General features: G+C 38.5%; 1 protein-coding gene across 2 annotated transcripts in view; it reads right to left on the bottom strand.

Annotated features, from left to right (window-relative positions):
- CHST9 (carbohydrate sulfotransferase 9) overlaps nucleotides 1–23,833 on the bottom strand; it is a 233,202-nt gene that overhangs the window by 92,737 nt on the left and 116,632 nt on the right. The window contains exon 4 of one of the 2 annotated variants that reach the window (XM_087869906.1): nucleotides 16,022–16,063. The exons of the other annotated variant lie outside the window; for it this stretch is intronic. Coding sequence (XP_087726032.1) covers nucleotides 16,022–16,063 — 42 coding nt within the window. The remainder of the gene's footprint in view (nucleotides 1–16,021; nucleotides 16,064–23,833) is intronic. 2 annotated transcript variants of the gene reach the window in all.

The raw sequence follows: 23,833 nt of genomic DNA, 5'->3' as shown, positions 1-23,833 counted from the left end.
GTAACCACAAGTCAAAAACTGCTAATAGATATGCAAAGAATAAAGAGAAAGGGATCCTATGTCACTAAAGAAACCAGTAAACCATGAAAGACAGAAAGAGAAGAAAGGATCAGAGAAAAACTACAAATATAACCAAAAAAACAAGTAACAAAAGGGTAATAAATACATATCAATAATTACTTTGAATGGAAATGGACTAAATGCGCCAATCAAAAGACACAGGGTGACAGAGTGGATTAAAAAAAAAAAAAGACCCTTCTATATGCTGCCTACAAGAGACTCATTTTAGGTCTAAAAACACCTGCGGATCGAAAGTGAGGAGATGGAGAAACATTTATCATGTAAATGGACGTCGAAAGAAAGCCAGAGTAGCAATAAGTTTGTCAGACAAAATAGATTTTAAAACAAAGAGGGACACTATATGACCATAAAGGGGACAATCTAACAAGAAGATATAACAATTATAAATATTTATGCACCCAACGTGGGAGCACCCAAATACACAAAACAGTTAATAACAAATATAAAGGAACTAATCGACAGTAGGGACTTTAACACCCCACTTACATCGATGAACAGATCATCCAAACAGAAAATCTCTAAGGAAACAGTGGTTTTGAATGATGCACTGGACCAGATGGATCTAACAGATATATTCAGAACATTCCATCCCAAAACAATAGAATAACACTTTTCCAATGTACATGGAATGATCTCCAGATAGATCACATATTAAGCCACAAAACAAGCCTCAACATATTAAAAAAGATCAAAGTTATACCATGCATCTTTTCTGACCACAACACTATGAGACTAGGAATCAACACAAGAAAAAATCTGGAAAGACCACAAATACATGGAGATTGTATAACATGCTACTAAACAATGAATGGGTCAACCAAGAAATCAAAGAAATCTAAACATACATTTAAACAAATGAAAATGAAAACATGATGGTGCAAAACATTTGAGATGCTGCAAAAGGGGTCTGAGAAGTTTATAGCGATATAGGCCTACTTCAAGAAGCAAGAGAAATCTCAAATAAACAACCTAATAAACATAATAAAAGAATTAAAAAAAAACAACCTAATCTAACACCTAAAGGAGTCAGAAAAAGAACAAACGAAACCCCAAACCAGTAGAAGGAAAGAAATTAGAAAGATTAGAGCAGAAATAAATGATATAGAAACTAAAAAAAAACAACAGAACAGATCAATGAAAGCAAGAGCTGGATCCTTGAAAAGATCAACAAAAGTGATAAACCTCTAGCCAGACTCACCAAAAAAAAAAAGAAAAAAAAAAAGAAAGAAAGAAGGAAAAAGAAAAAAGGACCAAATAAACAAAATCAGAAATGAAAGAGGAGAAATAACAAACAGCACAGAAATACAAACAATTTTACGATAATATTATGAAAAACTATATGCTAACAAATTGGACAACCTGGAAGAAAGGGATAAATTCCTAGAAACATATAACCTACCAACACCAAGGAAGGAAGAAAAAGAAAATTTGAACAGACTGATTACCAGCAAGGAGATCGAATCAGTAATCAAAAAACTCCCACCAAACAGAAATCCAGGACCAGACAGCTTCACCAGATAATTCTACCAAACATTTAAAGAAGAGTTAATACCTCCTATTCTTCTCAAACTATTCCAAATAGAAGAAGAAGGAAAACTTCCAAATTCATTCTACGAGGCCAGTATCACCCTGATACTGAAACCAGGTAAAGACACCACACACACAAAAAAGAAATACAGGCCCATATCTCTAATAAACATAGATGCAAAAATCCTCAGCAAAATACTGGCAAGCCAAATCAAACAATACATGAAAAAAATCATTCATCACAATCAAATGGGATATATTCCCAGGATACAAGGTGGTTCCATATTCACAAATCTATCAATGTGATACATCACATCAATAAGAGAAAGGATAAAAATCGTATGATCATTTCAATAGATACAGAAAAAGTATTGGACAAAGTACAATATCCACTCATGATAAAAGCCCTCAACAAAGTAGGTTGAGAGGGAATATATCTCAACATAATAAAGGCCACATATGAAAAACCCATAGCCAATATCATACTCAATGGGGACAAACTGAGAACTTTCCCCCTAAGGTCAGGAACAAGACAAGGATGTCCACTCTCACCACTTTTATTCTGACTGACAGTCCTAGCCACAGCATTCAACCAACAAAAATAAATTAAAAGCATCCAAATTGGTAAGAAAGAAATAAAACTTTTCCTGTTTGCAGACAACATGATGCCATATATAGAAAACCTAAAAGACTCCACCAAAGCACTACTAGAACAGATACATGAATTCAGTAAAGTCACAGGATGTAAAATCAATGTGCAGAAATCTGTTGCATTTCTACACCCTAATAATGAAGCAGCAGAAAGAGAAAACAATCCCATTTATAAACACATCAAGATAATAAAATACCTAGGAATAAACCTAACCAAAGAGGTTAAAGACCTATACACTGAAAGATATAAAATACTGATGAAAGAAATTGAAGATGACACAAAGAAATGGAAGGACATTCCATGCTCATGGGTTGGAAGAACAGCTGTTGTTAAAATGTCCACACTACCCAAAGCAATTCATATTTAATGCAATCCCTATCAAAATATCAATGGAATTTTTCACAGACCTAAAACAAATAATCCTAAAATTTATATGGAACCACAAAAGACTCTGAATAGCCAAAGCAATTTTGAAAAGAAAAACAAAGCTGGAGGTATCGCAATTCCAGACTTCAAGTTACATTACAAAGCTGTAGTGATCAAAACAGTATGGTACTGGCACAAAAACAGAGACATAGGTCAATGGAACAAAATAAAAAAACTCAGAAATAAACCCATAACCATATGGTCAATCAATCTTTGACAAAGCAGGAAAGAATATCCAGTGGGAGAAAGTCTCTCCAACAAATGGTGTTGGGAAAACTGGTCAGCTATATGCAAAAGAATGAAACTGGAGCACTTTCTTACACCATACACAAATATAAACTCAAAATGGATCAAAGACCTAAATGTGAGATCTGAAACCATAAAAATCCTAGGAAAGAGCACAGGCAGTTTTGTCTTTGACATAGGCTGTAGCAACATTTTTCTTTCTTTTTTAAAAAATATTTTATTTATTTATTTGAGAGAGAGAGAGAGAGCCCATGCATGAGGGGGAGGAACAGAGAGAGAGGGAGAGAAGCATACTCCCTGCTGAGCAAGGAGCCCGATGTGGGGCTCAATCCCAGGACCCTGAGATTATGATCTGAGCTGAGGGCAGATGCTTAACCTGCTGAGCCACCCAGGTGCCCCAATTTTTCCAGATAAGTCCTCTGAGGCAAGGGAAATAAAAGCAAAAATAAACTACTGGGACTATATCCAAATAAAACGCTTCTGCACAGTGAAGGAAACAAATCAACAAAACTAAAAGGTAACCTACTGAATAGGAGAAGATATTTGCAAATGACATCCAATAAAAGGTTAGGATCCAAAATGTATAAAGAACAATTACAACTCAATGCCCCCAAAACAAATAATTCAATTAAAAAATGAGCAGAGGACACAGACATTTCTCCAAAGAAGACATCCAGGTGGCCAAAAGACACTCAAAAAGATGCTCAGCATCACTCATCATCAGGGAAATGCAAATCAAAACCACAATGAGATACCACCTCACACCTGTCAGAATGGCTAAAATTTAAAACATGAGAAACAACAGGTGTCGGCGAGGATGTGGAGAAAAAGGAACCCTCTTGCACTGTTGGTGGGAATGAAAGCTGCTGCAGCCACTGTGGAAAACAGTACGGAGGTTCTTCAAAAAGTTAAAAGTAGAACTGCCCTACAATCCAGTAATTGCACGACTGGGTATTTACCCGCAAAATACAAAAGCACTAATTCAAAGGGATACATGCACCCTGATGTTTATTGCAGTGTTAGTTACAACAGCCAAAGTGTCCAAGCAGCCCAATGTGTCCACTGATAGATGAATGAATAAAGATGTGAGATACACACACACACACACACACACACATAAAGGAATATTATTCAGCCATAAAAAGGAATAAAATCTTGACATTTGCAACAACATGGATGGAGCTAGAGAGTATTACGCTATGCGAAATAAGTCAGTCAGGGAAAGACAAATACCATATGGTTTCACTCATATGTGGAATTTACGAAACAAAAAAAAAATGAGCAAAGGAAAAAGAAAGTGTGTGTGTGAGAGAGAGAGAGAGAGAGAGAGACAAGCCAAGAAATAGACTCTTAACTAGAGAAAGCAAACTGATGGTTACCAGAGGGGAGGGGGGGCGTAGGGATGAGGGAAATAGGTAATGGGGATTAAGGACTGCACTTGTTGTGACGAGCACTGGATGATCTGTGGAATTGTTGAATCAGTATATTGTATACCTGAAACTAATATGACATTGTATGTTAACTATACTGGAATTAAAAAAAAAATAAACAAGAAAACCTTCAAGCTTTAGCTTGAAGTTGTAGATATATGACATGAAATTTAAATACACTTACAAGAATCTGAGCATATTTCACTCTTCTAACAACCACTAAAGACTTAATTCAAGACTCTGTTTTAAAAAAAATTAGCAAAGGGTTTTACTCAAGGTACTGTACAATTAATATTATATTAATATCATTATTCAGAATTTCCCTGGTTGCTCCTCTCTTTTGTATGTATTAACAGCAAGTGTTGTTTAGTATTTAACTTATTATATATATTTTATTATAGTCACTGGCACTGAAGACTAAAAATTTCATTTTGAAGCTTTAATTACCTAGATGACTTGTTTATTCTTTGAAAATTAATCTCCTGGCACAGTGCCTTTCAAATAATAGTCATGTAGTAAATGTCAGCTAATTTGAATTTAATAAATTGGTTGTCAACTCTTGCTTTTATGTAAAAATAGGTTGGGCACACCCTCGGTAATGTCAGTCCCTTGGAAAAGTTGATGAAACAGAAATTTTAAGTTCAACTGTGTTCATAAAATTTAAAAAGTATGATTGTGGTAAGTAGTATCATAAATATAATACGTGAGCGCAGCCAATATTAAACAGTAAGATTCAAGCATTGTGCTACCATGCCATCATTCACAAGCCTGCAAGAACATGTGCACTTCATTAAAGTCAATGGAGTGTACCAGTTCATCTTGGCATTATTCATAATCGAAACATTTCAATTTTAGTTAACGCACACAAAAAACTAATTTAAAAGTCAAATGAGGAAATTAGTTCTATGTTCCCCTGTTCCAATTCCATAGTGATATCAACTAGCCAAATTTAGCCTTAGGAGGTATGAAAAAAATATCTAATACAATGAATGGAAAACCTAAAGAATCATAGATCTGTTAAAACTAATGTTTTTGCAACCAATTCAACAAAAATGTATTTAGTATTGTAAGAGGGCCCTCGGACTACTCCATTACAAAATAAGCTTATCTATAGATTAATTTCTAGATATCAAAAGCAGGGAGTCAAGAACTAGAGGATTTAGTTAATTATAAAGATTTATTTATTTGAGAGAGAGAGAGAGAGAGGGAGTGCGCACAGTGGGGAGGAGCAGAGGGAGAGGGAAAGAGAAAGTCAAGGAGACGCCACACTGAGCGTGGAGCCAGAGAGAGGGCTGGATCCCATGACCCATGAGATCATGACCTGAGCTGAAACCAAGAGTCAGATGCTCAACCAACTGCGCCACCCAGGTGCCCCAAGAACTATAGGATTTATGTAGAAAATACAGTCCATTTCCTGAAAAAAAAAATTTAAATTGAACAGTGATCAATTGAAAAATAATTTCTGCAGACACATTATAAAGACTGAGGGAAGCTTTTCCTGTTTTAAGTCTCTTCGATTTCTCAATTATAGTCACCACTGTTAATAGCACATTGTAGACATTCTTTTGACCTTTATTTCTGTGATCCTCTTCTTTTTTGCTTTTCTGGTTTTCATCAGAGTCTCTCCCTCTTTTCCACTAAAATAATTTCTTCATCAATCCCCACTGTGCGTATCACCAAGGACTCTGTCCTTTATCCCTAAATCGTTTATCTCTACATCTACTCATTTGTCTCCCACTGATGAAATTCACTGTTCTTGAATATTCCCATCGGAGCGTCTCCCAAAAACTGTTATTTATTGTCATTTCCAGATATCCATCTAGACCCTAAAGCTCAACAAAAACAACAAAAAGGTACTGAAATTCCTTGACTTTCCTGGTAAAACATTTTTGAAATTATTGCATTCTGGCTCTTCTGCAGGCTCGCCATCCTGGTATTTTATTCATTTTTAGTCATTCTGATACCTTTCTTTCAGAGGGCTCCAGTCTCTTCAGTGTGGGTGAATGTGGTTTTTATTTTCCCACGATTAGATGATCACCAGAGAGGGTGTTGTGTGTATGTCTATGCAGGCACTAGGCACCCTTGGGAGAGGGCCAGAGGATTCTTATCTGAGAAGAGGAAGGGCTAATGCTGCCTGGCCAGTGATGGGGGCACAGAGGAGGGAAAGGATTTTGACTTTCACCTTGCACCCAGCCCACTCATCTGCCTGCCCGGAGCTGTGTTGGCAGCTTCCAGCCACACCCGTGCCGCTCTTGAAGACTCCGTGGGAAGGGATATATAGCGTATTCTGTCCATACTTCTCAATGGCCAGAGACAGCTCTGAGTCACAGAGAGAGTCATGTAGGGGCTCCTATATCTACATAGACTTGGCTAGCCTTGAAAATTGATAGTTGTCAGCAAACCAGACCAACGGATAGAGGTTTCTGCACAATGATTCTTGTCTTTCACATCTTTCATGTCTTCCTATTCTTTACCATTCTGCATAAGTTACACAAACTCTTTCAAACTCTTTTTAGTGGAATTTCCTGTTTCTGATTTCTCTCCATTCAGTCCACTTTACCGGCATGAGAATCATCTCCAAATGGTTGGTGTACATGAGGTCTGCTGTCCCTCACATGGTCTTATCCTAAATCCAGGACATTATTTCAAGGCTTTGCCTCAACCTAATCTGACTCCTGGCCTTCTTCCTACTTCTTCAGAATGTTCATGCAACCGGCACCATATATCCCTTACGTGGGTTCTAAATTCAAATCCACCTGGTTAGTAACCCCCTCTTTGCTTCACACTTTCATGGAGCTCTTGTCATCAATGAACACCAGTGAGTGACTCTAGTCATCTCGGGCCATGTACTGTCAGCCATCACTTATAAATAAATATGAGCTACTTTTCAGGGACTCTAAAACAAAATATTAATTAATACCCCTTATTCTAACTATAAAGACCTTGTGCATATTTTGTGAGAGATGTGGATCTTGCTTACAAGGTCCTGAAAGGTGGGAGAGTCTTCATCACCTTAACTCTTGACCAAGGTCAATAAGGCCCTTCAGTGATCGCACTGCTACCTCTCTCTCCTACCTCACCTTACCTCAGCTGTCCCCTCTGCTCACTACACCCTACCACCCTCAGCTGGATCACACCGGCTCTTACCTGTTCAAGGATTTCACCTCGGCTGCTTCTACACACACTGCTCTTCCTCCACTGTTATATGGCTGGGTTCCCCTCAACCCAAGTCTCTGGTTAGAGGTCACCTGCTGAGGCAGGCATCCCTAACAGAGATCGTCCCTGTTACTGTCTTTCACAGTGTCCTGTAATATCCTGCAGGGGATCTAGCAAAATCGAAACAATACCTTTGTCTACCTGACTAACTCTTCTCATCTAGATAGTAAGCCCCTAGAGGTCGGTACCTGGTCTGTTTGCTCACTACAGCATACCCAGGGCTTAGCACACAGTATGGATCAATAAATATTAATCAAAGAATAAATATTATCAGAGCTTTCCTTAGCTCTATGTGATGTGAGAGCATCACCTTAGTAAAGGTGATGAGAATTTTATACATATATATTGCATATATATTTAAAATATTAAAATTTTTGTATATTTAAATCAATGTTTGCAGCAAATGATATTATTAGGAAAGTCTGGTAATTTGCTCTCATCCTCTTGATGCAAAGATGAGGCAAAAAAACAGAAATACCATGGTCTGGCTCCCTGGAATTGAAGTCATTGCTCAAGGACAGTGAATAATGCTATAAAATCACTTGTACTATAAAGATCATTATCTAAAGTCATTATCATACATAGGACATTCAAACTTCACATTGAGCTTTCTTTCCTAGTACTTCAATCTTGACAATTCACAAAACACCCAAATTTACTTTCTATCTCTCAGAAAAAAGAGGATAAATCAAGGAGACACATGCAAATTAACAAGTAATCACAAATTTATAAAAGTGCAGAGACAGCCCTGTGTTTCAGTCATTATAAACATGCCTCTTTATTTGCCTGCAAACTGCTCTTCTTATTAATATTCCCAATTTAAAAAAATTGCTATCACCACTTTTTTGAGTAACAGCAGAATATCTTCACAACCTCGGGGTAAACAAAGGTTTCTCGGGACACTACAAAGTGTTAACCACTAATGAAAAAAGTAATTTATAGTTCTTTATCAAATTCTAAAATTTAAGCTCATCGAAAGGTACTTTATTTTTTTTTTTAAGTACTGCCTACACCCAATATAGGATTTGAACTTAGAATCCCAAGATTAAGAGTTGCATGCTCTACTGACTGAGCCAGCCACATCCCCCAAAAGGCATTTTAATAAAATAAACAGGTAACCCACAAACTGGACAAATATTTATAATACATGTATGTGACAAAGGACTTATATCCAGACTGTATGAAGAACTACCATCAACAATAGACAAGTGATTGGGCAAAAATCTGAAAAACCTGAACAGCCTCACCAAAGAAGATATAAACGGGCCAAGTACATGAAAAGATGATGGACATCATTAGCCATCAATAGTACGTAAACTAAAGCCTCTAGAGATACCATTTCGTGCCTGATGTTGCTGAGGGTAAGGAGCCGCTAGAACTTTCAACATTGCTGGTGACGTGCTAGACGGTTACTTACGAAGTTAAACATTTACTTTATGATCTAGCAATTCTACCCCTTGGTCTTTATCCAATGGGAATGAGAACAGATATTCACAAACAGACTTATACTAGAACTTTCAGCGCAATCATATTCATAATTGTCCCCGACTAGAAGCAACTCAGATGTCAAAAAGAGGATAATAGAGAAATAATTTGTAATTCAGTCACCTAATGGAACATTACTCAACAATAAAAAAGGAATGAACTCCTGATACACGCAACAATCTCAGAAATGTTAGGGTAAGTGAAGGGAGCATTTATAAAGTATATGTTGTATGATTCCTTTCAGATGAGGTCCAAGAATAGGCCCAACTAACCTACTGCGATAAAGATAAGAAAGTGATTGCTTAGAGAGCACATGCGAGATGAGGGGGTGAGAAGGAAGCGGTGGGGTCATGGATTGGAATTGACTGGCCACGAGGGAAATATTTAGCGTATGCGATTTCATAACTTATTTTGGCTGTTATACAGTTGTCAAAACTCACTGGATTAGAAGTTTAAGATATGTGCATTTTATTGTATATAAATTGTACCTCAATTCAAAAAATTAAGGGATTCTACTATTAAAGAAACCTTTAACACCAAACGTCATTCAGAATATTTCTCTACTTTCTATGGGCATGAAAAATATTTAAAAATTCTCGTTCTATTTAATATACCTGGTTTACAATGTAGGATGGCAATATTAATTTATCCAGTGCCATCAAATTAAGCCGCCATTTATTATGACGTTCAAAAACGTAAAGATAAAAATTACTCAGAGGAAGAGAAAATGCTGAAACACAACTACAAAAAAAACCCCTGCTCTGAATCGGGACCTTTTCGAAGATGAATGTCATTGCCACAGTACACCAGCAAGTGGAGTAGTTACACTTTGAGAAGAATTCCGTCTTCGTAACCACTGAATTATTCTACAGGGCACTTTAACCAGACCAAAAATTGACTTTTGGGTGTAGCCACAATGGAAATGACAGATCATTTTAATGCAAGAGAAAAAGATTGGAAACCTTGACCCTCTAGATTACTTTGCACCTCAATGAGAAGGGGAAAAAAACACTTGCAGATCAGCTTATTAAAATACTATGTTCATGTAATTCAGGTCCGAGGAAAATATTTAAAAGAACAGCTACATTAACTGTGGGATGCCACTTTTTCTTTGTTAATTATTTCCATACAAGCATAATAACGTACATCCTTTCTCCCACAAAAAAAAAGACCCCAACAATGCCACCGTTTATTTTTAGAGATGTGGGAATAATAGCGTCAGTTTGTGCAGAATTTGCAAGCTCTTTGAATACTGGAGTCTGTCTGAGAGTAGGTAAAGCTGGCAAAGAGTGCTTTTTTTTTTTTTTTTTTTTTTTTAATCCTGAAGCATAAGGGCTTTTCAGTTGTGATGGTTAGGCCATGCATCTGAAGGTTTATGCTGCATTTTAAAAAATATCACGATGTTCATCAATTCTTATAAGATTTGTAAGGCTTAATTCTCACATAAGCTCAGGAAGGCTGTAGAAAAGTCTCTAACTATCTCTTCCAACCAGCTTCTGTAATCCTGGGTTTACAGAAAGGAATGTTCTGGCTGACAATGGGAAGCATGTCCCAGGCATACGCAAATGCAGGGCTGCTAGCTAGGGGCACATACAATATGGGTAACTACCTTCTCTAAGCTCTGACCTTAACAATATGCCAACCTTGATGCTAACACCATAGCACCTCTTCTCAGTTCTCCTCATTCCCCAGGGAGGCTAAGTGCAGAGGAACCAGGATGGTGTGCCCTAGAAAATGCCCTGAGCCACGCCCAGGGTGCGACTGGAGTCCCCACCTGTACAGAAGCCACACCCCTGCAACGGCGTGCTCATGAATACGAGAGGTGCTTCCTTCCCTTGGAGCTGAATGAGAACAAGGACACTGGGTACACATAAGCGCTAGTCCCTTCCAGGAACTGGGCCTATGAGAACGCACCGCAAAATACAAAGGTCTAGGCGTGAGCACAGGCTGTGTGGGCTGACTCTCGAGGGGCACCTCACTGGTGACCAGAAGCAACTCTTCTTTAAAGTCACACACCACTGCAGCTTTTCCACAAAGGTGGCCCCTCTACTCCGGGAGACGGTCCGCTATCAATACATAAAAAGGTATTACCCCCGAATGTGTGTATACCCTTTCGCTGGGACATAAACCTTGCCTGAAGATTTTCTTCATGAAAATCTAAGCAACATTTCTCAGTTCAATGACCCTAAGAGATGATTTTGAATTATTTCCACTAGTGAAATAGAAGGAAAGCATTTCCCCTCAGTACCTATAAATGGAGGCTGAAGGAAGTTTAGGATCCAGAGTAAGAGGGTTGAAGTTTGAAACTCTGCCTTGAACGTTTTATCAGGGTCCCCAGTCTGTGATGTTATCATCTGGACTGTATTCTCGCTTCGCAGGGATTCATGAGATTGTCCCACAGTGAACATCATCATTTCACTACACAGCAAAGGATTTTTAAAGAACAATGAGAAAAATATGTAAATGAAATGCTGCCGCACACATACTCCTGATTTTGAGTTTGCCACAAAACCGACACGAGGCTGTGTTCTTCCAACTAAGGGGCAAATAAGCCAAAAAATTTCATTCAGGGTTCACGAAACTCTGAGATACATAAAGGGTAGAGATGAGGTGTAAAGAGGAAAATACATAAAGAACCTAGAAACTGGAGACACGCTGATTACAAAGGAGACAGAAGGAAGGTGTACCTGGGGCTAAAGAAATGAAATGGAGAGAAAATGTCTGCGTCTGTTTTAATGAGAGGTGAGTCGTTTCCTCTAGCATATCTAGAATGAAGACTGCATACAAACCAGGCAGGAATGAAGTGGTGGTTGTAGAGGGCACCGGGCCCTGAGAGCACATTCAAGAAAGGGCTGATGTACATCTGCGGCGAGGTGGGAGAACCCGGTCTGACCCCGAGTCAGCAGAAGCAGTGCAAGGCGCTCCCTGGGGAGGGCAGAATGGGCTGCATTTCAGCAGGGCTCCTGACATGTAGGGAAGGACGTGTGGGGAGTGAGGATGTAATGTGTTTTGGAACAATCTACACATTCACAGATTACCACAGCTGCCTGAAGCGAGAATATAGGAAGCCAGGTACTTAGAGGTGAATTTTCTGTGATCCCTGTTGGTATTCACTGCAGAGTGGACTTTGGGAACCAAGCCTGAGGGAAAGAGAAGAAAAAGCTCTGGGGTTTCCCAACCCCTAATGAGTCTCTGCAGTTGTCCATTCACAGTAACCTAGAATTTTGTCTGAATGTTTCAAATGTTATCCATGGAAGATGCTTGTATTCATTATCTTCAAAGATCTTGGATAGTAGTACCTTGAATTTAATATATCCTTAATGAATAATTACCGAGTGAATGAATCAACCATGCTCCCAAATGAGGAATGTGTCTTATATGAATTAAAATAGGAGTCAATAATGTGCACAATATAGCCTATATTTTCTTTATTACTGCCATTTGGCAAATTGAGGACACGCTCTAGCAATTCAAATCTCCCTCTGAGGTAAGTTTAGTAGCTATCATGATAGATTTTGGCAGCTTTCTCCTGAGGTCCCCAAGGTTCACTAAACATTTTAGGAGGACACTGGACATTATCCTAGTAGCCGGTGAGAGAACCAACTTCCATGTGTGGGAGACGAAGTGTGGTCTTGCCGGTTGTAACCAGTGAATTCTGTACTGAGGTCTAAATGGGTGCCGATGGCATGAGGGACCGAGGGCACGAAGCCTGGCTCCTTTTTACTAGGTTCTAACTCCAGTTTTTTATTCCAGAGGAGGTGGAAAACTTTTCACTGCCATATATGCTAGGGAAGAACTAAAACTCAAGTGGAAGGGGAAGCTGGGCACAGGCTGGGGGAGACTGAGAACCAAGGGTTCTCGGAGCAGTAGCCCATGGCTGGAGCTTAACCAAAGGGGGAGTATTTGACCTTAGGGTACTTAGGCGACGCATTCGTTTCTTAGTAATGACAAGAGCCTTAGGATCACAGGCAGCTGACCCTGAATAGTAAAGGCAGTATTCTGCTAACTCAACGTGGAGGCTGGAGTACAGGTCTTGCAGAAGGAGGCCGGCAAGCTTCTGGGATCTTCACTGACCAACATTTCCAATTGTTCCCTCCATCGCACAGTACCTGCTTTGACCTTCCCCAACTCCAGCCCATCACGTCATCTGTTTTGGCTGCTCTGGAGCTCATAGGTATAACTATACATGCAAAGTCATGTTTTCAGAATGGGCTATTAATTCTGCTGAAAAACATTTTTATACGGCCCCTTCTTGTTTTCATTTCCCCTTGCATTTTTCTTCTCTTTCCCAGGGGAAAAGCTCCTCTTCACAGATGAGAGCCATCTAGCAGCCCCCATGGGTAGAGCACATTCATGTGCATACGTCATGCAAAACTTATCTTTATTAATCTCAGTAACCCATACAACCTATGTATTGTTATCCCCACTTTCTATAGACAAGAGCTCAGTGAGGTCACTCAGTATATGTGTTCGGGCCACTCCATCAGTCAGGCTGCTTCTCAGTATAGAGGGCTCTACAGTTTAGACCATGCTTTCACGTACATTATAGAGTTCTCCACCCTAGGAATTACAGATTATTATTGCCTTTGTTTTACAGAAGATAACACTGAAATGTAGATAGGTTATGTGACCTGCCCACGGTAGGTCATTCATGGCAGCTGAGCTAGGATGCAAACTTGTGTCCTCCTACTCTACACCTCATGCTTATCTAGCCGTATAGAAAGAAATGGAAGCTCCCAAACATAAACTTCCTTGAATTTCTTTACATTCACCTTCAAATTTATTTTTTTTTCCTTTTACCCTCCTCCCCTATCTCAGGGAGAAGTTGATTCTATTCTACGTTCTTTTTTTAAGATTTTATTTATTTATTTGACAGAGAGAAAGCACAAGCAGGGGGAGCGGCAGGCAGAGGGAGAGGGAGAAGGAGGTTCCCCGCTGAGCAGGGAGCCCAACGCGGGGCTCGATCCCAGGACCCTGAGATCATGACCTGAGCTGAAGGCAGACGCTTAACCAACTGAGCTACTCAGGCACACCACTGTTATATGTTCCTAAAAGTTCTCTCAATTGTCCATGAATAGCCTTATCTTGTTCCATTTCTTCACCTTTCAAGTCTCAAATCTTTCTCTCACCTCAGCTGCTGTTTCTAATTACCAAGCACGGGCACATTTTCTCAGCACCATACCTGTCTATATTCCATATACTGCTCTCCCGCCCCTCAACTCTCTGCAACTCATTATGTCTGTTCTGTTTTTCTGAGCACTCCATGTGTTTCCTTATCTCCATACTTCTGCTTATATATAGATTTGAAATGTTGTCCTATTTGCAGAAATTCTACTCATTCTTGGGGCGCCTGGGTGGCTCAGATGGTTAAGCGTCTGCCTTTGGCTCAGGTCATGATCCCAGGGTCCTGGGATGGAGCCCTCTCGGCAGGGAGCCTGCTTCTCCCTCTCCCTCTGCTGTTCCCCCTGCTTATGTTCTCTCGCTCTCTCTGTCAAATAAACAAATGAAAATCTTAAAAAAAAAAAAAAAAAGAAATTCTACTCATTCTTTAAGAATGAGCTCAACTGTTGTACCTGCTACGCATGTTTCCCCAATTACTCCAATCAGATGTAATGGTATATTCTCTGTGTTCCCAAAGCACTTTGCTGACAAGGAAAACACATCACTTATCACATCAGAAAATTATTTGTCTTCATCTCTGTTTCAGCTTATGGGTGTCAGCACAATGGAGACAAGAAGAACATTTTATTTATCTCTACACACCTTGAAGCAATAAGCATGACCTTTGACTAAACGTTTCTTGAATGGATGCATGGATGGATGGTGAGTCAGTTACTATTCCAATTTTTCAACAAGCCTCAAGGGGGGCATGATTTGATTTCAGGCTTTTCCCCCTCATTTTAAATCTCCACTATTATCCTGAGAATTTGTCTTGCCTGCTTTGTGAAATTTTGGGTTTTAAATTTTTAAAAAATGACCTGCTGTATGAAGTCATGGAAAAGGAGAGGGAATGATAGATCATTTTTCTTGTAAAAGTAAATATACTTCTGTCATCCAGGTGATCAATGTTGCAAATAAGCATCCCAAAAAATTAAAAATTATATTTGTAAGCTTAAAAAGTAAGATGATTGGAATTGATCTTCTATTAATAAGTGCTATATTCACATATAACACAACAGTAAACTTCATTAGATTGGAATAATGAGTTTGGGGAGGTAGGGAGGAAAAGGGAGAAGCTAGCCTGAATTATGGAAGTCAGAATTTATTGAAAGCAATGCAGTTTTATTACTTTCAATACTATAACCTGCCAATAAAGTCTGTCTAAGGAGACATCTACTTAATGACATGAATCCTTACTTTATAGCTGAATCTTTTTGCCTAAAGACCACTGTATATGCAAAAATTGAAAACAATTATTATCTTTAAATAAGTTAGAGGTGTTCCTTTTATTTCTCTTATCAAATCCATTTCTTGCAGACAATTTAAAGGTAAATTTCATCTTAGTCTGGGTCAAATGGTCAAAGGCTGTGTATCAGCAATATCTGAGTTAATGAGGTTTTACTATATTCATAGAGGAACATATTTCTGGGAAATATAGTCCAATGTCCCAGAGAAGTGTAAGATGTTTTAAATGTAAAAACAGAGAAAATGTAAATTTTTTCAAATAAGATGAACTGTAATTATTCATTAGGCTAGATATAACTGAAATCTATCTTCAAAACCTTTGGTTTCCTTTGTAAATTCCTTGGGGCAAGGTCATTGTTTGCTTGCTTCTCTTCCCCACCTTCCAGGATGATATACCCCAACAATGGCACCTCGGCTTTGCTTTCTGGTGACAGTTATTATTACTGTAAGAACAGGTGTTTAAGAGTGACACGATGGGGTTTTCAGATATTCTTGTTGTTGCTATGCTTATCTATAGCTACCCGAGACTCAAACATAGGTAAAGTTGACTCACTGATTCTGGGTACAGGCTGCAGGTAATTTACTGGTTCCCATCCTGGAAAGGAAGAGAAAGGGAATTCATATATGACCATTATATCCAAACATATTTTAAACATTTCTACATAAAGATGCCTCAATGCCTCTAGTATTTTATTTCTAGCAAAGAAAATCATGAAGCGAGGGGGCGAAGGGTCATGAAATAGAATATCTCCCCCCTGTGTTTCTGGGCTACTGAAGAGGTGACAAACTTGGTGTCACTTATCAGGAAACAGAGCATTACCTTCAAACTTTGCCACAGAAAAGACGGAGTCTTAGGCCTGTTTTCCCTGCATCGGAGAAATGGAGCTGGGGCCTTGGGGTGGGGGGGGGGTACGTGTAGCTGGAATATGTCCACTGAAGGGAAGAAAATTTCCCTGGATTCTTTGCATTCTACTTCATTATGTGTCAGTATGTTAACATCCAATTATATTTCCTGCTTAGAATCTTTGAGTCCTTGGGACAGATCTCTTCGAACAAAATTGATATTCGGAATAGATACGCTCTGTGCATCTCCTGGTGTGGAGTATCCATGGCTCACTGTTGGATACCTTGATCTGTGAAGCTTGGAAGAGTAAATGAACTAAAATCTAGGATGAAAGAAAAAAGGCTCTTTGAGGGAAGTGATCCCATGGATATTAAATCATCCAGAACTAATGTTCGTTTATTCTGTAGTAAAGAGCCCTGAGAAAGAAATCTTTGCGTTTTCCTTGAGCCAATGATTGTTCTTCTTGATAATCGAGACGGACCTCTTTCTGCCAGATGAAGTTGCTGAATGTAACACAGTAAATTCCTTCTGGCTTAGTCATCTATGGGGAGAGGAGAGCCTCAACTCATTCGGAAAACAATTCCAGGGAGCTGCAAGATGGTAATTATATGACTCTTTAGATCTCCGCTTTCTAGATTACATAGTTCCAATTCTTCCCTCACATAACATATCACACATACATAATATATGATAAATATTATACACTGTATGCCATACCTCATTTTTAGATAATATATAATTTTGATATGTTATATAATATATAATTTTACATAAATATTAAATAACATATTATATGCCAAACCATATATTTATATATTATATATATTACATGCCAAACTATATATTAATATATATCCTATATTAAATACATGTATACATAATGTCTCGCTCTTTGTATGCTGTCTTTTTAAAAATATCCCCTTCAAAGTACGTTGATAAAAACTTGAACAAGTACTTAAGAATGGTGAGGCTTAAGCAGGGATAGCAGAAAGTCTGTTTGCTATCCCCTGCCACTTAAATAACCTGCTCTCAGTTTAACTCATTTATGATATTCATTTTCTAACCCTAATTGTGACAGAGGTCTTATTGGCATTTGCCTTTTTAACAACAATATTTCACTAAATTTCACTCGTGTTAAAATATACAGTTTATACATATGTCAATTAAAAGCGGTTCTTCCTTTAGAATGACTTAAAAAATACACCCAAGGGCATTCTGAATTGTATTGTCATGAGTTTCCTGGTATAAAGTATCAGCAGCTCTGCTTGATTTAGAAATTTCTGCATTTTGGATGAAGGCATTTATAAGTCATTCGTATAGTTCATCAATAAGTTATAGGTCCTACAGTACAACTGATGCCTATGGGCTGGAACTTGATATGTAATCCATGCTTCAACCCACTTTGATGTAATTGCAACTCTGTATTACTCGTTCACCCATGTAACAGTAGCATGATTAAGATCACACTTTTATGGCTTGGCGATGAGAATATGTTTAGGCTAGAACCCCAAATCTTCGTCCATACAAAACTAATTTATTCAGCACATTTTCATTGTTTATATAATCTGTTCCATAACCATGGGAGGAAATTAAATTGATGTGGAAAAAATGGCTATTCCAAAAGTCAACTGTGGCTGCTGCCTTATCTCTCATGATATTCTGGTAAGTTGCTTATTGATTGCATGAGGAATTGTTCTCATCAGGTATTGCTTTTAAGCGCTGGCTTATAACGATCAAGTCATTTCCTTAAAAAATGTGAACACAAGAGGCTCTTTTCCCCATCTCCATGATCACTCAAATATAAAGGTTGTGCAAGGTCATCTGCTAACTTCCTTTATTCTTTTTTTATGGATTGTGGTAAAAAACAGACAACATGAGACCTATCCTCTTAACACATTTTGAAATGTGCAGTACAGTATTATTGACTCTAAAGCACAATGTAGTACAGCAGATGTCTAGAACCTGTTCATCCTGCCTGACTGAACTCTATACCCACTGAACACTAACTCCGGTTCCCCTCTCCCCTCCCCAGCCCCAGGAAACCACGGTCCGCCAACTTCTTAAGGGTCTCAAGAAACCTGATATTAGGGCATTATAATGAAGTACAGTCAGGGACTGGATATTCTTCCCTGGTCGACTTTGGCTCTCCACACATCACAGACTGAAGTATATTAGATGAATGCATGTCTCTGACCCTTTATAGTAAATTTGCTGAACACAGGGAGGATCTAGTCTTACTCCTCTTTATAACTTCCCTGAACCTAGTTATGTGTCATGTATAAATATGTATTGAATTAAATTAGATTATAAAATTTCTTTTCTTTTTAAAGATTTTATTTATTTATGACACAGAGAGAGAGAGCACAAGCAGGCAGAGCAGCAGACAGAGGGACCAGACTCTCCGCTGAGCAGGGAGCCCAATGTGGGGCTCGATCCCAGAACCCTGAGATCACGATCTGAGCCGAAAGCAGATGTTTAACCGACTGAGCCACCCAGGTGCCCCTAAAAATTTCTTTTCTGATAAAAAGGACAGAAAGTAAATTATGCGTATTTGTTTTTAAGTTATTCACTTATTTTAAGTTAATGATTTGTCTCATAAAGAAAAGCATTCTCCCTCACCACTCAATAATAGTGTATATAGCTCTTAAAGGCTTTCAGTGTATCTTCTAAATCATTGCTATTCCTATATATATTTGTAATGTAATGGCTACCTCAGACGTTGGGCTCAGTCCATACAATCAATATAGACTGACTTCCTTGCTACATGATCATATATTAAATAACTATAAATGTTCTTCCATAGTCAGCCTGTGAAGATGACTTTCAATGTCAGCATTCAGGCTTGTTTCACATAGCAGAAATTAATTGGGTTTTGGCTACAGCCCCTAAAATGAAAAAGAGTTTAAATCTCACCTCCAGTGTACCCATTCTTATATCGTGCTGATCAGATTGATTATAATATTAAAGGCTTAATTTAGTGGTATAGACAACCTAATGAAACAGGATCTTTCCCATCACTTTCCCATGACTTTCTTCTGAGTTATTTTTGGTTTGGGTAGCAAAGCACGTTTCACCTGTTGAAACTTGGCATAAGCACCATACTCAGTGAATAGACCTAGGGCTTTGATGGGAAATCAATAAAAAAAAAAAATAGCATTTCGCCAATCCTTTTCTTCAGGGTTTGAGAGCTCCATGCATCATAAAGAGCACACTGAGCCAAACAGGGCTCCCACTCAAGGGAGAGAACACAAATATGACCACGGTGCACTTTTCTCAAAGTAATTCCTCTGGTCACAGTGAGAAACTAATCGTGTTGTTTACCATCATCCTTACCTAACAGAGAATACAAAGATAGGAAAAGCCTAGACAGTTTCCTAAGACTGTGTGGCAATTTGTTGTTAAAACTGAGTAGGGTGTCCTTTCATGAATGAATCAGGTTTTTTTCCCGTCCAGCTAAACCTTTCAGAAAGGCGATTATCGATACCTTCCATTTTACATACTGGTATTCTGATACAAAAGCGATCACGGAGAAGTTTAGGTTCTCTGCTGTCTAATATTCCGTTGTTGGATTTTAGAGGTATCACGGTATTTTCTTTTGAAATATTAATTTGGTCTAAAACTTTACCTTCTTTTCTGTTTTCTTCTAAAATTACTCGGATGCACAATTATTAAGTTAGTAATAACCACAATAATATCTAGTATTTTATGAATTGTTATTAAATATCAGACATGCTGCCGGCATTTTATGTGAACCTTATCTAATTTAATATCAGACTTGTTATGATGAGCCGTGGGTGTTATATGTAAGTGATGAATCACTAAATTTCACTCCTGAAACCGATATTACACTATATGTTAACTCACTAGAATTTAAATAAAAATTTGAAGCAGAAAAAAAATTAATACCAGGAGAATCGCATGGGACTATGACCTGGATTTCTGTATATGGAATATAACTACATATTTCAAGTTCTGCACTTTTTTTTTTTTTTACATAAACCATGCCCATAATCATCTATATTTTCTAGTTTTGGTTCCATTAAAGTGTATTGAGAACTTAAAGACACAAAACAAAGTCCTTTTAGATTTGAGTCTTTTCCTAACAATTTACCATTATATTTTAATACCTTATTCTACAGCATTTTATTTTTAATGACTCAACATCATTGAGTCTTTCCAAAGCATTTTTATGGAAATAGCAATTCTTTTATGCACCCATATTGGTTTACATATTTTATAACTGAGTTGAATAATTATATGAACAAGTATAATTGGCACAGCAGGATTGGGAACAAACACAATTCACTCTTGGTTCACATATATCCCCACAGGTGGGGTCAGAAGTTGACAGGTAGGCTATAGGGACAGCAGGTGATGCCCTGGTGTTCAGCTGGCTGTGAGCGTTGGTCAGTAGGTCACCACTAGGGAAGGGAGAGCATTGCTTAACTAGGCAAATTATTTAAGAGGGCTGGTTAAAAAAACTTCTGTTGTATTTGATACTTTAACTGTGTATGCACTACTTTGATAAAATTTAAAAAATATATATATTTTTAAATGGAGAGAGAAGGAGAAAGTGACAGTGAGTTTAGGTATCTTGCCCAAGACCACAACACTAGAGGTAGAACAAGTATTTGGCTTCAGAATTTTGCCTCCCAGTCTACCCCTCCAGTATTCTTTCCTTCCATCCCATGAGCCTTAGGGCAGAGAAGGCTGTGGTGGGGTGGGTGGACTGCTGCCACTCAGGAAGGGGGCTTGAGATAGCTCAAGAGTGGTCATCAACAGAACACAGTAGCAGACGAGAGAAGACAGAAAGTAATGAAATAGTCTTAGAAATCTGCAAATAAGAACTCTGCAGTTTTGGTTCCATTAAGTTGATCCAAGTATTTCTTGACTTTGGGCCTCAGTGGTTCAAAACAAAAGGGGCTCTGCAAACCCATCTGGCCAACTGACACTGCCAACTACTTTCAGAACCGGTTCTTGCAACTCTGAAATTGAAGACACTCTGAAAAGGCATCCCTCCTCTCCAGCAAACAATAATCAACACAAGAACCTCTGACTCAATGGTCCCATGGGGAGCCAGGGGCGGGAGCAAGCTTGGTGGAAATCTGTGATGACAAATAGCAGTGACACTGAAGCCATTTGAACCTCACCATCCACTTGCTTCTAATCTTTGGGTCTTACGGGTTCTATTTCTGTCAAGTCCTTCTTTGAGTAAGACTAGAAGCACCAGTTTTGAAGAACTTTCCAGCCACCTAGAAGGGATGATCTTATAGCAGCTGTTTTAAGATGCCTCAGAATGGATTATTGTTTTTCCATTAAGTATTAATGATTTCAGTTTATGTTAAATGCTTTCTATGTTTCTTTCCTTGGCGTTTTCCAAACTATTTTCTTTGAGAAGCAAATTAGAAAGGCATTACGATTTCTATGTCTTCATAAGGAATTCATAAAAAAGGTTAAGATCTCAAATGGGTATCCCTTCAATAAAATTATGTTAAATTGTGCAAAATGTTCATACGTGGGACATCAGTTTTATATACTTTCAAAAATTGCTATTTTGTTTTTAAATGATCTGGTTTCAAAAAATAATTATTGCAATCATTTGGCTATAAATGTGGTTGAGATTTAAAGCCTCCTTTAAAGCAGTTCTCATTTCAACATGTTTTTGGAAGCATTATTATAAATAATGGATTAATTATTTAATTAACGTGAGTACAAATGTAAAGACCGTATGAGCACACCCGTTTATTTCATTTTCTAAAGACTGCAAAATCAGTTACCTAATTTTTAGTTAGTTAACAAAATTAACTGAAAGGAAATACAAATGAAAAAGAGAAACAGGGCAAGATCCAGTGCCATTGTGTGCACTGAGTGCTCTTTGCACTGAGCTGCATTCTCACTGGACCAGCCTCTGCTGGCTGAGTGCACCTGTGCCCGTGCCAGGCTCCCTGGGCAGGGGGATCCAGCGCTTGATGGCATGCTTTGTATAAAACAAAGCACAGACTATATCGAGTGAGGTGCTGAGAAGGCTAGCCCAAGCAGCAGCCTCTGAAGTCAGAACAGCACTGCAAAGGGGCAGGTCTGATTCTACAATGATCTCCAGGGAAACCAATGCACCCAGCCTCCCTGGGTCCTAATTCTCTCATCTACAAAATGTCTTAATGTCCATTTCAGCTTCGAGATTCCAACAAATGGGGCAAAAATAAGTAAATAAATAACTAAGTAGGTTTTCATTATCATGCAGTCCCCATGCTTTTCCTATTTATGTTGTATTTTTCCTATTCATGTTCCTATTTATGTTGTATTGCTTCCTTCGAGAAGCAAATTCGAAGACAAAGCACAAGCAGACACCCTGCAACCTCCCCCCAACCCCCATCCCTGAGTGGGACATGTGTGATAGTCTTCCAGGAATCTCCCAACTATCTTAATGTTAATAATACCTCTCTAGAGGGGAAAACAACCTTAACTTGACAATGGCAAGACCTCCGGTATCTTGTAGGTGACTTGTAAGTCAGTCCTCTTTAGCATATAAAAGTTCTTTTGAAACCCCCCTTTTCCTTACTTCCCCCAACTCCCATGTATATAATCACCACTCCTCCAGACCCTGGGACAGCAGCTCTTTCTGCCCACGGGCCCTGTCCCTGAGCTTTAATAAACCACCATTTTGCACCAAAAAAAAAAAAAAAAAAAAAAAAGGAAGCAAATTTGAAAGGTATTAAGATTTTCTGACTTTATAAGTAATTCATAAAAATGTTTGAGATCTCAAGTGGCTGTCCCTTCAATAAAATTATGGCGAACTGTGCAAGGTTGCCAAGTTCTGGAACCAAACTCAGGGGGTCTGACCATGGGGTCCATGGTCCTAACCTTACACCACATGATCTGTAGAAGCTTCACCTGGCTCTGCCGCATGCAAGCTCACTAAGGGAAAGCACTTTGTCTCTGTCCTCTCTGTGCCTCTGACCAGCACACACAGACACTCCATCAGAGCCATGTACGAGGTACAGGAATCAGGGTTAGCAGTAAAAACAATGGGCAAACCTCTGAAATTGTCTGCCATGTTTAAAACACACAGAGACACACCCCTTCCTTCTTGATCTTTTCCATACCATGTGAAAAATGCTGGCTGTGTATTTTACAGGTCAAAAAAATGGGTAATATCAATAATAAAAATAGCTTCTACATTTCCACGTTTCAGAATATAAGCCAGACAATGAAGAAAGATCTTCCAGTGCTAAGCTCTCCCTTGCTCACTTTCTTCCTTCTTTTCTTCCTTCTTTTGTCACTGTTTTAACAAATACTTGTTTTATTCCCACTACATGGAAATAAACCGTGTCTGTTATTAACGTTTCCATCCTAGATGCTAAAGGACAGAGGCAAGTAATATAAAGTAATATCAAGGGCAATAAAAACAATTGCTAAAATTTATTGTGAACATACCATGAGCTAAGTCTTAGGCCCAGGGCTTGACAGGTATTACCTCACTCAATCCTCATTACAACTCTATGAGATAATTCTAGTATTATC

Source organism: Ursus americanus, chromosome 19 (genome assembly GCF_024610735.1).
Source record: "Ursus americanus isolate L20-20 chromosome 19, mUrsAme1.1.p, whole genome shotgun sequence".
NCBI lineage: Eukaryota > Metazoa > Chordata > Mammalia > Carnivora > Ursidae > Ursus > Ursus americanus.
This window is presented reverse-complemented; position numbering and strand designations above follow the sequence as displayed.